We start from the raw sequence: 16,301 nt of genomic DNA, 5'->3' as shown, positions 1-16,301 counted from the left end.
CAAAAGAATATGATATTACCGTGATTCGAAAAAAAGGTAAAAATCGTATTATTAGGATTTAATTCAAAATCAACATCTTTATAGTCATCTATATAATATGTAGTTAACATATAATTATGTATTTGTACATATATAATGTAATGCCATATCTTATTTTAAGTGTTTATTGATATTACTAATTGGCATAATGTTACTAGGACATTAGTCATAGGTAATTTACACGTAGTTGTTTACTTACTTAATGCGCTTAAGTATATTATAAGAAAAGCCGCTGGCTGCTTGACCTTAATACTAACATGCAGTCATATTTCGTATTCGTCATTAATTAACAATAATCGGGTATTAAAATGACCCATTGTGATTTAGTATTTCTCATTACGTGTTAGTAAGCGCGGGTTGCAACACGTTTGGCTAGTTCTGTTTATTTTTAAAATGCATTATAAGTTTTACTTGTTTTTTGCTTTGTCCGTTATATGCATGTATAACGTGAACGCGATGCCGAGGGATAGTAGCGCGTTTAAAATCGATTCTGTGTCTGGAATACCGGAAACAAATGTCTTAAAAGACAAAGATCCGACTAAGGAAAGTGGTATGTAATTTACTTGCATTGATTTTGTTTGTAAGTTTTTCATAAAATTATGATTCGTTTATAAACGTTAACTTTCTCTTACTTGTTTTTGGCAGTATTCGAAGTTGAACGCTCATATGTACCTACATAAATGGCTTTGTGAAATTTCTTCTGCTTTATTTACATACAATGTAATATTTTACATACATGTAATGTAACCGTCTTTTATACGACTAATAATGGACAAAGCGTATAACTAGTATGGATTAATATTATGATTTTTTATTTGTATAATGCCAACGTAAAAACTGAGGCTAAAAGGTAAATGAACGAGAGAAGGTCTATTATCTGGTAACTTACGTTTTAACTACAAACGTAAGTTTACTTTAAGATGATAATACATATTTAACACAGTAGAATATTTATTTTAAAGCATTCAAATTTATATGCACGATAATTAATGGTTACTTTCTTGAGTATCATGCAAGTCATTTCTAGTGAGTCATCACAGCTCTGTAAGAACCAAGGCTGGTTATCTGGGATCTGAGCGCATATATAATATAAAGTTTTCAAATTAAATAATTTAATTTGTTTTTCAGTAGTCACTATACCAGGCCAAGTTCTATGCAAATATGATAAAGGATCCGAAGAACCATTAGAGGACGTGGTCTGCCAGGAACATTGCTTACCCAAAGGTTACTCATACGGGATTTGTGTTGGTGGCAAATGTAGTTGTATTTAGAAATATATAGAAAAATTCTGTATAGTTATATAATTTTGTTATAACAATTAAAACAACTCCTTTTTTAAAATTATTTTAAGACAAATAATTGTATGAATACCTTTTATGCATAATTAAAACATATTCAGATTGGGTTGATTTTATTAATATTATTATATGCATAGATTATATGTACAATTAAGTTTCATCGCATTTCAACCTCCATTTAAATCCCAGTTAGCCCTATTTGGATTTTTCACATATATCTATATTTTGCAGGTGATCAATAGATGCAATTGATTGAGATTTAGAATGTAATATATCGGTTTTAATTATATTATCGGCTTCGTCTTTTACCAACTTCCAGCTTACTTCTACATCTTGCACTGTAGTAAATTGCGAGCAAATAGCCATGCGTATTATAAAGCGACCTTTACAAGAAGCGCCTACCATAAAGATTTGTTTTTTCTCAGTTAAATTTTCGAGTAACTTCTTGGTGAGATAATCGCCTTCAACCAATCTAAAGCACACCAATGCCATAGCTGGTTCTGGTTCAACTATAAATCTACCATCAGCTTGAACCAATTTAGCAAAGTGTTGAGCAAGGCTAATCTGAATTCTAATGTGTCTTCGTAATCCCTCAGCGCCATATATTTTAAGAACCGACCACAGTTTTAATGATCTAAACCGTCGACCCAATGGCATCTGCCAGTGACGGTAATCTGGAATTTTTAAGTCCCCTTTAACATCTTCTAGGTAAATTCTTTGAACATCGAACGCGTTAATAAGGTCATATCCATCTTTGACCCACATTGCAGAACAATCGAAATTTACGAGCAACCATTTGTGTGCATTGATATCAAATGAATCTGCGTATTCAACACCTTTCATTAAATGTCTGTATTCAGGACATATAAAAGCTGCTCCAGCGTAGGCTGCATCAACGTGTAACCAAACATCATATTTCTGACAAACAGGTCCCAATTCATATAATGGGTCAAATGCGCAAGTCCCAGTCGTCCCCAGGTTTGCTACAACATAGCACGGGATAAGACCTTTATCCTTGTCCTCTTCGAACGCCTTTTTAAGTGTTTCTCCACGCAATCTGCCACTGGAATCCGCTTTTAGTAGTCTCATTTTCATTGAGCCTAGAACTCCAGACTTTTCAACAGATGAATTGCACTGATCAGAGGTATATGCTACAAATTTTATTTTGGTAAGCTCTTCATCTAAATCAGGATTTAATTTTTGCATTCTGCGAATCATTTTATCTTTGGCAGCCAGTAAACAAACTAGCGTTGCTTCACTTGCAGAGCCCTGTAAAAGATTTTTACGATTATTTAACAATCTACAAAAATATATTTTTTTTAGTAATGTACCTATTAGTAAAAATATAGTGTATGAAATGAATTCTTGATCTCACATTTCTTCAAATTTGAGGTTCATATAATTAAAGAAATAGTTATACCAGGCCAGTTAGAAAATTGCTAACGAAAACTTTTTTTAAATTTAAATTTTAGAACTCTTGGTAACAACAATTTCAGTGTTGCAACGTTATGACAAGTACTAAATAGTGACGTTGCGAAATTATTCGATACGGAAATGGAATATTTAAGGATCGATTCCTCTGGTTTATAGTTATAGGAGTATATCTAAAAAATACTACTTTAATATTTTACTTTTAATAATTAAGTCTTTAACTGGCACATCAATATTTTTTGTTTTTGTTTTATATTTGATTACATAAACATAAATCGCGATTGTTTATAAATTTTTGTGTCCATCACAACACACGTGATGGACACAATATATGTGGTGTCATTATTTTACAAAATTACAGTAGCTAATGTCAAATGTGGAATCAAAATATAAAACGTGGGGCATTAATTTGCCTCACTCAACAACAAAGCTATAGCTATAGCATTGAAGCCCCATCTCGTGCCACTATTTACAATTGGTTTAACGAGATTAAACGTGAACGTAGCAATCTCGTGTGCGGGACGTCCTATAACAGTGACTACTGAAGATAACATCAGTGCTGTGCGACGCATGATAGAAGAATATAAGAGAGTGACCTATCAGCAGATACGGCATTCTTCCACTTTATTCGGCCCACTGCTAGAATCGAATGCGACGTTGTGTAGAGAGGAACGGAGATTATTTTGAAAGACATTTTCAGTGTTACCTAGGTATTAGATCTTCAAAAAATTGTGACTCCACGAAAGATGTGGAAAACAAATACCTACTTGGATATTTTTTACCATTATTTAAAAATTTACTAGAAGATCTATTTTTTTTAGTCATGTACTAGTAAAAATATAGTAAACGAAATTAATTCTTTATCTCGTATTTATTCAAATTTTGAGTTGCAAATAATGAAATAAATAATTATATTAGATCTTCAATTTTCTTCAGAAAAGCAAAATTGTGACTTCACGAAAATCAGTCGTTCAAAACAAATACCTGGATAACGCCACCTCCTGGTCCAGGAGAGCTGTTGAGGAATTCTTCGGGTAAACCTAGAAGTTTTCCAAACCAGTTCATTGTGACGACCTCCAACTCCGTACAGGCTGGACCCGCCATCTGAAAAATAATAGACCAAATGACTCTATTGTAAAGCGAAGAAGCTTTTTCAAAATACCCTAGAATTGATACTGATTTGTACCAGAAGATTGTAGGTATTGCTACACTATGTATTTTTTCTTCCTTTACTCACAGTGGTTGCCTGGAAGAGATCGCTTGAAAGCGTATGGCCGCCAGATTCAGTCCTTTTCATTTAATTATGTTCAATTTTTATATTGTTATGCAACGAAGTTTTAATAAATAAATATAATAGGATGCCCTGAAACTTTCAATAGGATGTGCTTTTTATATACTAACAACTGCTTGTGCTTTAATACAATAAGAAGCAAATGTTATGTCGTTGTGATCATGCTTGGGGAATCAATGCTTGAGTAACCGAGATAAGACTTTTCTTCGTATTTTATTGTTCAAAATCTATAGATATTTGCTACATATATTTGAATTTAATATAAAAACAATAAAATTAATTTGGACAACATTCCATACCCAAGTGATTCCAACTGTTCCTAAGCCATCGCAAAGAAGGCCACCAACAACACTGGCGAAGGACGTTCCAGTAGGATAGTAAGCGTGAAATTGTGGTGACTGCCATCGCGTAACCTGTAAATAACACAATCTATATCCATAATATAGAAAAATATGACCTATTAAATTTTTCAATTAGTATTTGAGATCCTATAACCTCTCACTATTTAAGAAGGAAATCAGACCCAGGATGGCTACGATTCGCTCCGGGTTATACACCTTGCTATAATCATCTATATAGGCACCGATGATGGCACACCTGCGATGTTACTGCCACTGCCACTTAAAAGCGCCAGGCGTCTGTATTGTTGACTATTAAGGCAAAATATGCATTTTACGAGACATGGAACCACACATTTAAGATACGAAGGCTAATCACGTTATCCTTTAGTGAGGTACTGATACATGAGCATACACTACGGCAACAATTTCGTTAATCATGCCTAATTCACAAAAACTTTATCAGGCTTTTGTGTTCTCTTATTAAAAAACTAATACTAATATAATACTAACTAAAATTTTCTAACTCGAATCAATTATCCTATCGCTAGCTAAACTACCCATGCCCTTGGTATAAATTGTTTCAAAAAAATCAGCGAAACACAACAGTTTACCGCTGTCATGGTGTTGATAGGAAATTCTTACCCCAGGCACGATGTTGTCAGTAAAATCTTTGAAAACAGCTTTCCAATCTTCGGGCTCTTCCGGTGCATCCTTTGGTAACTTTTTAATGAGGTACCCTGGCTCTACCGAAGGCAAAACGTCTCTATAATTAAAATTCGTTTTAAAGTACATTTATTAATATGTATTTAATATGCTGCACTGCTGATTGCGAAAGCAATTAATAAAATTAATTGTAAGTTTGGAAGTACCTCTTATTACTAATACTGTTTTTGTGTTAGGGATTAATTTTAATTATATATACGTACATTACTTTTGTGCATGGAAAATAAAAACGTCAATGTTTATGAGGGAAAAGTCAAGTTTTATACACTGTAATGATTATTTAGGACCCTACAGACTACAGTCTTACAGTAATTATATATAATTGCATATAATTTGTATAAGCATTTTGATTTTTGTGCCCAAATACAAGTAATATCATCTATACTTTTATTATGGATAATAACTGTGATAAGCTTAGATAATATGTAGTGATTAAACAGATATTACAAGAAAAATTGTTATGAAATATTCACAATGAGACAATTAAATATTGCGTTTAAGGAAACATGCAATAGGTCAATTGATTAGCGTAGAAGCCAGGTTATTCCTACAATCATAAGATTTATTATTTGCATCAATAACAATGGTCAGTGATGATATTTTGAAATTGATAGGAAGCCTATAAATTGTATTGTGATCATATTCTTCTAGAAGCGAATGCCACCGTCCATTATAAAATATATTTAATTTCGATAGCACAAAACATAATTGCAAATGTTTTAATTATGTTTATAAAATCTTATTTTAATGAATAATTAAAACGAAGTTTTTTTCAAAAAGTATTAGTCGTTTTTTAAAATAACAAAAATTTAAGAGTGTAAATACTTTTTTTTGACACAATTTAATACTAATATTAAAAAAAAAAGAATCGGTATCTCTAATGTAGTTTACCATAAAATAGAAATTGTTTAAGACGGAAAACACATTAATACAAATAAATACTATTGCAATGTCATGTTTTTTTTTAAAACAAACGCGGACGCGATAGACTATTAAAAAATTCATAAACTTAATGTTTTAAGTTAAAAAATAGTAGATAACGCTAATAACACCGTCAGGCATCATTAAAAATTATTTTATACGAGTGTAATTGAAAAAAAAAATATCAAAGGAAACAAAATACTTACTTTTCTCTAATATTGTCATAAAAATCGGCTATAAAGTCTATGGCCGCCTTCCCATACTCTCGAAACTGCTGAGAATCCATGATAACTACACATGAACACAAAAATCTTAATTCCCAGAAGTATTATTGTAGGTCACGATCTGAGAAGGCACCTGAGGATGGGACGAATAACAAGACAATGGTCTCGATCTTTCACGAGTGGAGGATTTATATGTCGACAACGCGCGCGAGCACCGTTCGCTTTTTATGACGTTTGATTCCCAAGCGATTTTTAACTACCACGGTTTATGCAAAAATATTGAGTTGCAAATGTATAAAAGTCTACATCCGACATCACCGTAGTATAATTTATAAAACTGCATTAAAAAAACAATTTTATCAATTTGTCAGAGGAACATTTATTTTCTAAATGTTATTATGTTGGCCATAGTATGTATATAAGTAAATTATTTAAATAAGTTCGACGTCCTGGTGGACAGAAAAACTGTGTCCAGTTTGTGATTAAACCACACCAACAACAACAACAATCTTTCTATTTAAGATTATGTATATAATAAATAAATACAAAACCATTTGTAAAGGCTTTATAAAAATTGAGGGCATGTATGTCACAAAACTGATACTTATTATCATTATTTTAATTAAGATGTTCGCTCCATAAAGATATGTGTAACATTAATTTCGGCACTTCATTGTTTTGCATTCCTGCAACCTAAAAACCGTAGCTGTCGTGGACTAGGCCTTTTTAATAATAATAAAAGTACCGCTCGGTGGAGCGTACTAAGTGGCTTGGTTAAGGTAGTGCTTAGCAGGACTTCTTATTTCCTTTGCAATTTGAAATTAATCGGAAAAACAACTAGAACATACTGCCTTTTTATTTGCTGTCTTATTTTTTAGGCCGATAACGCACTCGCTAGCCCTCTGGCATTAAGAGTGTCCATGTGCAGTGGTATTACTTAGTATTAGGTGAGTCGTTTGAGCCCGTTTGCCCCCTGCTGTATATTAGAAAAAAGTATCCAGATTACCAAGAGATTAAGCAATAAAAAATATACTGGAAAAACGTTTTAATAATTTTGCAAGTCTAGTCACTACTTCGGTGTCTTAGTCGTTTTGGTAAGCTTTGGATGGTGGTATAAAAATACTGTAATTATTTTACCTATATTTTTAAGTAAGTCAACATAAGTCTGAAAAACCTATAACTAACATGTATGGTTTATGATGTATGCAACGAGACATGATAACAAAACATGTAAAACCGGTATGTTTTTTATTTGATATCGAAAAATAAGTAAACACAATTGTAATAACTAAGTAATCGTGACCAATGCTATGCATTTTGCAATATTTAGATTCGGGAAATTGGCAATTCAAAATGCAAAATCAAGGTTAAAAATCTAATTTCCCACCACAACTTGAGCACAATTATTACGAATTATTTACGGTTGTATAGTGCCGCATTCGTCACCTACTAAGTGCAAAAAATTTCAAACGAATTCGTTCGAGTTTTCGACAAACAAAATTCTATAGGTACGTATGTCCATTCCACATTCGGAGGTTAAAGTGACTGTGTACTTCTCTGATTTGTCCTGAGCTGGTATGGTAATAGGTAAGACTAGGATTGCGTTTGTATGCTGTTGTAATGTCACACGATCAATACGTGGCAACAGAGCACGAGATGATATACGATAAACACTTTCACTGCGTAATATGTGTTGCACTTCCGATAAATTAGTCCCGCCTTCGCTCAACAACATACTCAATATTATCTTGCCAGTTCCTGTTTCTGTAATGCAAAAATTACTGAATTATCAGACGTTAATATGATAAAATGTCTAATCCATTCTAATGTCTATTAAAATTAATTTTTAATAAAACTTATTTCCATACATCAACACATATATGGGATCTTAGGTAAATAAATCCTTTAGAAATATCTCGGTGCTCACTTATGTATATATTTTTTTTACTTTCCTATAAATCCATAGTAATTTAAAAATAACACGGTATATATGCAATATAAAAATATAATTTGTAATCATGGACAAAGTCAAGGGCATCGGATAATGTTTTCTGAATTTAACTTTTTTTACTTTTGATACACTAATTTGATACGATTGTATAGAGTTGCTTCGAAGAAATCTAAACACTTTTTTGTTGCATTAGACCAACTATCAGATATTTTACTAACTCATTTGCGCTAGTTATAAATAATCTAATTATGCCCATATATTATTATGTATATTGTTTTTATCTAATAATTAGCTGATACAAAAACAAATATTTTTGACTGTTAGACATAAGTGATTCTACTATATTACAGCTTCACTAGATTTTTATTATTTTTCGTTCAAAGTTGTAATAGTCATATTTCAGTCATATTAGATGATAAAAAATACATACCAATAAGTTGGTCAAATACTTGCATCATTGTATCTGACGTATGCTCAAGAAGAGCATATCTTAAAGATTTTAGCATTAGTTCATTACGATGAGGGATTGTTAAGACCGTTGTTCTGTAGCATTCGCACGACTCGCCACAACTACAAGGATCCATCGGCCAGGTTTTTACTTTTGCCTGTAAAGTATCTATTGCTAGATCCCATCTTGCTTGAGTGGTAACTTTAATAAAAAATTCACCAATGTCACTTCGAAACCAAATCCATGAGTTTCCCATTTGTGTACTGAGACAAATAATTTGAAGAAAAACCTTGTGCTCTTGCACATCTTGGCCAGATTCCTTTGGCATTGCAGTTAAAGATACCTCTTTGTCTATTAGATTAAGGCGCCTTAAGTAAAATCTTGGCTTAACATCATCTGGAAATTCTACAGGAATTGTTGGTTCAATATCAGTTAAAAATACGTTAAAAGTACCAGTTACAGAAAAAGGCGATGAAACTAAAACATCGACGCGATTTGGACGATATAACGGTCCCGTTACTTTACACTTTCTTACAGGATTCAGTGAACCAATGTAACCATGAAGTACAAATACTAAATAGGTATCAAATATTCTCGTTTTATTATATCCATGTACAAGCAAGATGGCTGTTTCTTTTTCTACAAAGTTAGCGTTATATTTGACGCTTAAAAACATCTTCTTTCCATTGTCAGGTGATGTTATTTTTTCCACCATAAAATTATTTTTGGTGTTTTGGAGAATGACGTGGTTAAAAATCAGGGATTCTTGGCTGGTAGGACTTATGGCCAAATGTCGCGTAGAACTTCTTAATAGTGGTGGGTAAAAATGAACAGTATTTTTTGGCTTAAACATCGGTAGAGTAACATATAAATGAATTGATAAAAAAAGCATGAGGAGAAAATTTGGTTGCAAGAAATCGTTACTACTTAATGGAAAATATAATCGCAATAAATTAAGAGCCTCGATAATTAGGCAAGCATTGTTTGTTATACAGCCTTCTGTTTCATTATTATTTATCTCACAATAAAATGAAAAATGATTCTCTGTAAAAGGGCAAAATGTCAAAATTGATGATATTATGGCGATACCATCAGATAAATCAGTTGTTATGTTTGTAATGGTCTTTACAGGTTTCTGTTTGTCTCGAAGGATCCCATGCTGATATAAGATGTTTTCATTATACCAGTCAATAAGAACTTTAACGACATCTCTAGGTTGCCCACTAACGCAAACGCAATCGAAAAAGCAACTATCCATAACAAACACCTTATAACTTTGTAAAATAAAATCAATCCAACTTTGTTTATTTATCCGATTAAAAAGATTAATATCTGATTTCAACTCTTCATTTAGTAATATGTCCGCATTGCCTTTTGGTGTAACATTATCATAATAAATCAAAAACTGCTCGTGACTTAAAAGAAATTTGGCTTGCAAAACCCATAGATTAGCACCACGTGATCTCAGTAATCCTATCACTTCTCTATATGTATCATGAATTTCTTTTACAGTTTTGTATGTTTCATCTACACCCGTTACTCTGGAAATTAAAACATAACAAATATAACTAACTTAACTTCAGAAAATGGTATGCTTAAGTCAAAATATGCGTACAATACATCTATAATATATATTATATAGGTCTTATTATACTTACGTTACTTTTCGAACGTGTTTCATTAACGGTCCTGCAATTCTCTTGACAAAATTTAAATATGATACGTTTATTCCTTTACTTTTTGTACCTCCTTGAGATGATAGAGCTGTGGAGATCGCATGGAATGTATCAGGAATAATAGGATAAAGATCTCGTCGAAAACCTTGCTGGAACATCCATTTTTCAAGAAAACTTGTACACGATTCCATGTATTCATAAAGTTTGTGTTGATTTTTCTCGGGATAAAGTGGATAAGGATTTTCACTTGGTGTTACCAACCAGTTGGTATGTAAGGTAAGCGGGCAGTAAGTGAAGCAAAAGGTTACTTCTATATCACAACAAGAACCAGTTACATGATTAAAATGTATAGTCATGTTTCGAGCATAAGATATTTTGCAAGACACTGACAGATTGACTCTCACTGTAGTAAAAACTAAATCGTCTTCTAAAATTACTTCTGATTCCAAAAGCGACACTTTTAAATGAGATTCTTCCTTTGAGCTACAAGAAAAATCCTCTAAGCTAGATTTTGTTTCTATTCGAAGTGTTATAGTTTGTGTGATTTCTTGGCCTGGATAACATGGTGGAAAAATAAGTCGGTGGCTACTTGGAATCATAGCAGGGTTTTGTTTCTTCCCAATAAATGTCAAATTATAGTAGGGTATAGTCATTTGCTTGTCTAAGTATAGTAATGCTGTAGACACGAATCGACCATGGCTTTTTGGTTGAAACATTACAGTGAATTTAGCAATCATGCCTCGATCAAGTTCAAATTTTATATGTGTTTCGTTAACGATAGATTGATTTTCTTCAGAAATTAAATCCAGAGTAAACATCGGAGCCAATTTTGATGTTAATATAGTAATGTATAAATTGTACTTCGATACGTTTGTCATTGTAAACTGTAAGCTGTCGATTTTATTAATACCGCAACTTAGTTCAAACTTATCAACTGAGAAATCTATCCATGGAACTGTGATGACTCCGGTTAAGCGACAGTAGGCAATATCTTTATTCATAGGCTTCAGTTTTACTTTAGAATTATTTTCGTAAAACCTAAAATAAGGATATTTGGAGAATCACAATACGTATTAAATTACAGTTTTAGCTAATAAATATTTAACTCACTTCTCGTATTCACCCACGTAATATTGTATTTCAGTCGATGACTCGTCTTCACAAGGAGGCCCTAATAGTCCATTTACTTTAAAAGGTATAAACATTTCATATTCTCTTCTGAATATATCAAAAACTTTAATAAATACTGTTTTTGACTGTCCACCTTCTATAGTAAACTCAAATATCTGCTGCCTCTCATTGCCGACGGCCTGATACACATTGAATATGTTCTCATCGCCCGTGTCCAGTATTGAAACCACAGTTTTTAAACTACTGAAGTTTTGAAATGTTATAGGAACATACGTGATCATATTACACGGAACTCTCGACATGATAATATTTTTCGGATGAATTAAAATTTTTGGTTCCATGACATTTCCACTTACCGGAAGAATAACATTTTCTTTATTATTTATTTTTAGAAGGATATCAAATGCGAACTCCAAAATGCATGGAATTTTAACGCTTATTTCGAAAGTAATAATCATTTTTGGTCGAATAATTCCACACATAGGTTCTATTTTAAAACCTGGAATTAATGGTTCAACGACATGAAATAAAGCTATTTCTCTTGAAGAATTTTCTAATTTTACTTTTTCTGTGGTTTCTAAGTTTAATGAAATATCTTTAAAGATAATAGCAAGCTGTAAAAATTTTATAGTCAGTTTTCGAGTAATTACACTTAACTCTATAGGAATATTTTTTGGAACTCTTCCCTCTGATATAAGCTCAACTTCGTGTGTTTTTGTTTTTGTAGCTTTGCATACGTAAATCACATCGCAAATCTTACAAGAATGTTTTGGTATTGTGCCTGTGGTAGGTTTTATTTCAAAAGGTATATCCGAATGTAGTTCATCCCATTTAAAATTAACTGGTAAATTAAAATGGTTGAATATTTTTATCGGTACAGACGTAATAAAACTTTCAGCACTTACCATGCCAAATTTAAGAGATTTCTCATACAACATTAGGGCTGGATTTCCGACTTCAAGACTGTAAGGATGTTTTCTATAATATTTTTTATCAATTATGTACTCAAACGTGCCTGATGAAATGCCTTCTAACGAGGCCAAACAAGATATAGTAATCTTCTTTTCATCATAAGGCCGCATTTTCATTTTTAGGGTTTTCTTTTTATCCTCTTCATATAGTACACATTTATCTTTTAGGAATTCTATGATGAATTCATGTTTAGTATTATTTTGTAAAACAAGTTCGTGTTCTCCATATGTCAATAAGCCAACGCGGCCAAAGTTTAAGCAGTATGGGGTAAAAATTATATTAAATAAGTCATACGTTGATATCTTCTCCGGAATCTTCTTACAGAAGTTTGCACCTCTATCAGCTGGTCTTACTACTGGTAATGAATAACATTGATCCTTACCCGAACAATATTTTTCAAATACTGGTTTCTTAGCGTAGGAAGATTTGGAGACTTCTAAAAATTTAAAGGCCACTTCTTTCCGAGCCATGTGAGTTTTTAATTCATTTCCTACATATGTATACTGTGGATTTAGAAAATTCAACTTGTGCATCGATTCAATTTTTGTGTTTTTTGTTCTCTTGTTTGGGTACCTAACATTCATATTAAATTTGATTGTATACGTCAAGAAATTTGTATCGGGATCATCATTTTCATCAACTTTGTCTGAACAATTATCGTGTGGATTTCTTATTTCAAATGTAATTTTATTTCCTAATTTCAAACACGTAGGTTTTATTGAAATAGTCACTTTTTTTGAAGAATTGGGTGGCAAGCTGAATTTATATGGAGTTACTTCAAAACCAGTTACTCTAACATATCTCATGTTAGAAGTCATTAGATTAGATTCATTCCAGATTCTTATTTTTTTAGTCGATCGAATATTAATTACAGTATCACCAAAGTCGACAACTTCTGGAGTATGACTTATTTTTGAATATTCGAATTGACCACTAATATAATACCTCCCTATTTCTGAATGTAGTTCATTATAGCAACAACGGCTTCCATCTACTCTTATTAAACGTAAATCAAATACAAAACGGTTATCGAATTGTTTGCTTCTTTTGGCTTTCGATATACATTCAGTTGACGGTGTAAATGTAATTTCTATTAAATGTTCATCTTTTTGAACGACCGTAAAAGCTCTATGGGATGCTGATATTTCCCGAGCTTCATCAAATTTCTGAAAATATAAATACTAAATATATATAATTATACATTTTAAGTTTATAAATAACTTTGAAATATTTATAAGCAATCTTTAACAAGAGATGTGAAAGTTTTACTTACAACGAGATTTCCATCGTATATGGTTTTTAAATATGAACAAGTGTTCAAATCATTTTCTACATCAAGTACTTGTGAGGTGGACAGTCCAACAAATGATATTGGAAATTCTACTACTTTAAACTGTTTAAATACATTGTCTAAATTATAAAAACTACACCCGTACATGCTTTCTATAAACTATTAAAAATATTTAAAAATTAAAAATAATAGCTATCAATATAAAAGTTATGAACTGGTAGTCAAAATATGATAAGGTAAGATTGGCCTTCATTTTTAATGACTTTCTTGACACATTTTCCACAAATTTTCGATTTCTGTCAATTGTTATTTGTAACACGTATGAGGTTCTTATTAAACATAGAACACTAAAAATATATATTTTTTATAAGAATATCAAATGATTTACTTCTTATTGTTAATAAATAAATATTATCCATGTCCACTTGTTTTAATAAGTAAATTAAAATCGATTTTACGTATAAAAATTTAGTACAATTTTTCATCCTCCATTTATGATTAGTGTAAGAGAAAATTAGAGACTGAAAATTGTTGTCATACAATAGTACTAAGTATTAAAAGTATAGAAGTAGAGAGAGATGTTAAGGTTTTGGTCTCTCGATGTGACCAGTAAAAAAGACGATGTATTAGAACGACAAATTGCCAAGCTATGTAGACGATAAGTTATTAAATAAATTTGTAATTATAACTGTACAATGTACATACTCTATAATGTTTTATATTTTACACACCATTCCAATTATATTTTTTTAATAAATATAGGCCCCATCTATATAGTTTACAAATTATCTGTGGGCATATCAAAAATAAGAAATTTAAAAATTATTTTCTTTATAAAACCCAGCAATGCCAGTTGAATAGAAACAAAATGCCCTCGCGAACGGGATAACGTGTAGTAATATTGTAGATGGATGTAAGCTTCGGGGGTGTGTCGTGCGATTCGGGAAAATTAGTTCGGGGCGGGGGAGCCCCGCAGCCCTCGCCCGAGGGTTTATCAGATTCAGGGGGGTGAAAAATGACTTCTCAATGGGAGGGCGGCGTAGCGAGCGGGACGCATGGGCGGGCGTGGGCGGCGCCGCCACGTGGGCCCGGCTTTTCTGTCGCGATCGACGCCTGCTTCCAAGTGCTTCAGGTGCTTGTGAACGCTTTCCACGCGGAATGGTGAACATAACAGCGGATTGTTTACTAAATGATATTTGGACATAGTGTGTGGTGCTTTCATGGATTCGGGATTTTGTGAAGTGGGGGCTGAACAAGCGCGGGACGTTTCTATGGCCGCATCTTTGGAGGTTATGCATCCGTTGGACCCACCGCCTCCAGATGTCTTACTTGCTTTATTGGCTAGAAACAAGGCTCTCGAAGGTACTTACGATGTTACAGTTTCCTTGTGCATTTTGTTGATTATATGGGAATCAATAAATTTCTAAATTATATATTATAAAAACAATGCCTGGCTTTATAAATTGTCAATTGATAAAATTAACGTCTTAAACGCTTACGAGAATTGTTTTTTAATTTTGGAATATTTGCATTGAGAACATCAGAAAAGTTGAAAGTTCTCTTCATTCACGTATATTCAAGCTTTACTATGTCTTCAATATATTAAGTATAATCACAGACATAGTTACTGACACAAAGAAGACTTATTAGGTAGGCATGTTTAGTAGGTTTTATATAGTAACTCACATATGACAAGTGACATATTAAAATTATTGTATGCACGATTTCAATTTGTTCTCAGACATGCAATGATAGAAAACGGAAATGAGATTTGGTTTCAAGTACGAGGCTAATTCAAAAAATAAGGGCCGTTCGCTTACATTTCGAGCTTCTATGCAGATGGGTTAAGGTAGCTGGTGAAGCGGTACGAAAAATACGTAGAAATAAACGGCGATTATGTGGATAAGTGACAATGATTAGTAGGAAACTAAATGTGCTAATAAAACCTATTTCATATAGTTGTAATTTTTTTTATGATAAAACGGCCCTTATTTTTTGAATATGCCTCGTATAAAAATCAAATCAGTTTTGCTACAACCTTCTTTAGGCCTGGGTGTCAGATTTCTGTATCTGTTTCCTGATCATTTGTCAATCTAATAGGCAATTAGATCAGCTTTCTTTATCAGTGTTCGAGCAAATGTAAAATGCTTCCAAAAATAGTTTTTTAAGGATTACTTTAAGGAGTACTTCTGATGTCCAGTGACTACCAGTTAGTGATTGTCACCTTTTAATTAATTTTCAAAATCAACATACAAATTTATATATTATATAAAATAAATTTATTTTGAATTGAATTATAGTGTAATATTAGCGTCTAGGAATATGATGATTTTATCACATATCTCACACTTTTCTAATGATAATACATTAATTATCATCTTTGAAAGTTCATAGAAATATAATTTAAATTTAAACCTTTTTCCAAAGTTATTGTATCGTAATTACATTCGTATTAATAGGTACCTACTACAATGATAGCTTTAATTCTTAGATTTATGCTTGCAAATCACTTCCATAACTTTATCCCTGGCTTAAATAAATTCTGAATTAGTCAACTATAATTC

General features: G+C 32.2%; 4 protein-coding genes across 5 annotated transcripts in view; 2 read left to right on the top strand and 2 right to left on the bottom strand.

Moving 5' to 3' along the window:
* The first annotated feature begins 266 nt into the window (after positions 1 to 266).
* Positions 267 to 1,421, top strand: LOC123689876. The gene is made up of 2 exons (XM_045631698.1): positions 267 to 589; positions 1,168 to 1,421. The coding sequence occupies exons 1-2, from the start codon at positions 433 to 435 to the stop codon at positions 1,308 to 1,310; spliced, it is 300 nt and encodes a 99-aa protein (XP_045487654.1). The 5' UTR covers positions 267 to 432; the 3' UTR covers positions 1,311 to 1,421.
* Positions 1,422 to 1,433: 12 nt separating this feature from the next.
* Positions 1,434 to 6,450, bottom strand: LOC111001764 (aromatic-L-amino-acid decarboxylase-like). Its single transcript, XM_022271766.2, has 5 exons — positions 6,251 to 6,450; positions 5,043 to 5,163; positions 4,359 to 4,472; positions 3,753 to 3,872; positions 1,434 to 2,606 (listed from the first exon to the last, which is right to left on the bottom strand). Exons 1-5 carry the CDS (start codon positions 6,328 to 6,330, stop codon positions 1,533 to 1,535), a joined length of 1,509 nt encoding a protein of 502 aa, XP_022127458.2. The 5' UTR covers positions 6,331 to 6,450; the 3' UTR covers positions 1,434 to 1,532.
* A 1,049-nt stretch (positions 6,451 to 7,499) lies between these two features.
* LOC111001768 lies at positions 7,500 to 14,906 on the bottom strand. The gene is made up of 5 exons (XM_045631773.1): positions 14,628 to 14,906; positions 11,454 to 13,612; positions 10,326 to 11,381; positions 8,650 to 10,208; positions 7,500 to 8,032 (listed from the first exon to the last, which is right to left on the bottom strand). The coding sequence occupies exons 1-5, from the start codon at positions 14,904 to 14,906 to the stop codon at positions 7,734 to 7,736; spliced, it is 5,352 nt and encodes a 1,783-aa protein (XP_045487729.1). The 3' UTR covers positions 7,500 to 7,733.
* Positions 14,857 to 16,301, top strand: part of LOC111001766 (LIM/homeobox protein Lhx3) — a 32,549-nt gene continuing 31,104 nt past the window's right edge. For both annotated transcript variants that reach the window (XM_022271769.2, XM_022271770.2), the window contains exon 1: positions 14,857 to 15,099. In XM_022271769.2, coding sequence (XP_022127461.2) covers positions 14,958 to 15,099 — 142 coding nt within the window. In that variant the 5' untranslated portion in view covers positions 14,857 to 14,957. The remainder of the gene's footprint in view (positions 15,100 to 16,301) is intronic.

Source organism: Pieris rapae, chromosome 16 (assembly GCF_905147795.1).
Source record: "Pieris rapae chromosome 16, ilPieRapa1.1, whole genome shotgun sequence".
Taxonomy (NCBI): Eukaryota; Metazoa; Arthropoda; class Insecta; order Lepidoptera; family Pieridae; genus Pieris; species Pieris rapae.
This window is presented reverse-complemented; position numbering and strand designations above follow the sequence as displayed.

Bases quoted from the DNA above. Each gene is read 5' to 3' on its own strand.
- LOC123689876 (XM_045631698.1), top strand. From the start codon at position 433: ATGCATTATAAGTTTTACTTGTTTTTTGCTTTGTCCGTTATATGCATG. The intron at 590-1,167 runs GTATGTAATTTA...TTTGTTTTTCAG, and splicing joins AGATCCGACTAAGGAAAGTG to TAGTCACTATACCAGGCCAA.
- LOC111001764 (XM_022271766.2), bottom strand. From the start codon at position 6,330: ATGGATTCTCAGCAGTTTCGAGAGTATGGGAAGGCGGCCATAGACTTT. The intron at 5,164-6,250 runs GTAAGTATTTTG...TTTTAATTATAG, and splicing joins TATGACAATATTAGAGAAAA to AGACGTTTTGCCTTCGGTAG. The intron at 3,873-4,358 runs GTATGGAATGTT...ATTATTTTTCAG, and splicing joins GAACAGTTGGAATCACTTGG to ATGGCGGGTCCAGCCTGTAC.
- LOC111001768 (XM_045631773.1), bottom strand. From the start codon at position 14,906: ATGTTCACCATTCCGCGTGGAAAGCGTTCACAAGCACCTGAAGCACTT. The intron at 11,382-11,453 runs GTGAGTTAAATA...TCCTTATTTTAG, and splicing joins TACGTGGGTGAATACGAGAA to GTTTTACGAAAATAATTCTA. The intron at 8,033-8,649 runs GTATGTATTTTT...TTTGCATTACAG, and splicing joins AGTATTTGACCAACTTATTG to AAACAGGAACTGGCAAGATA.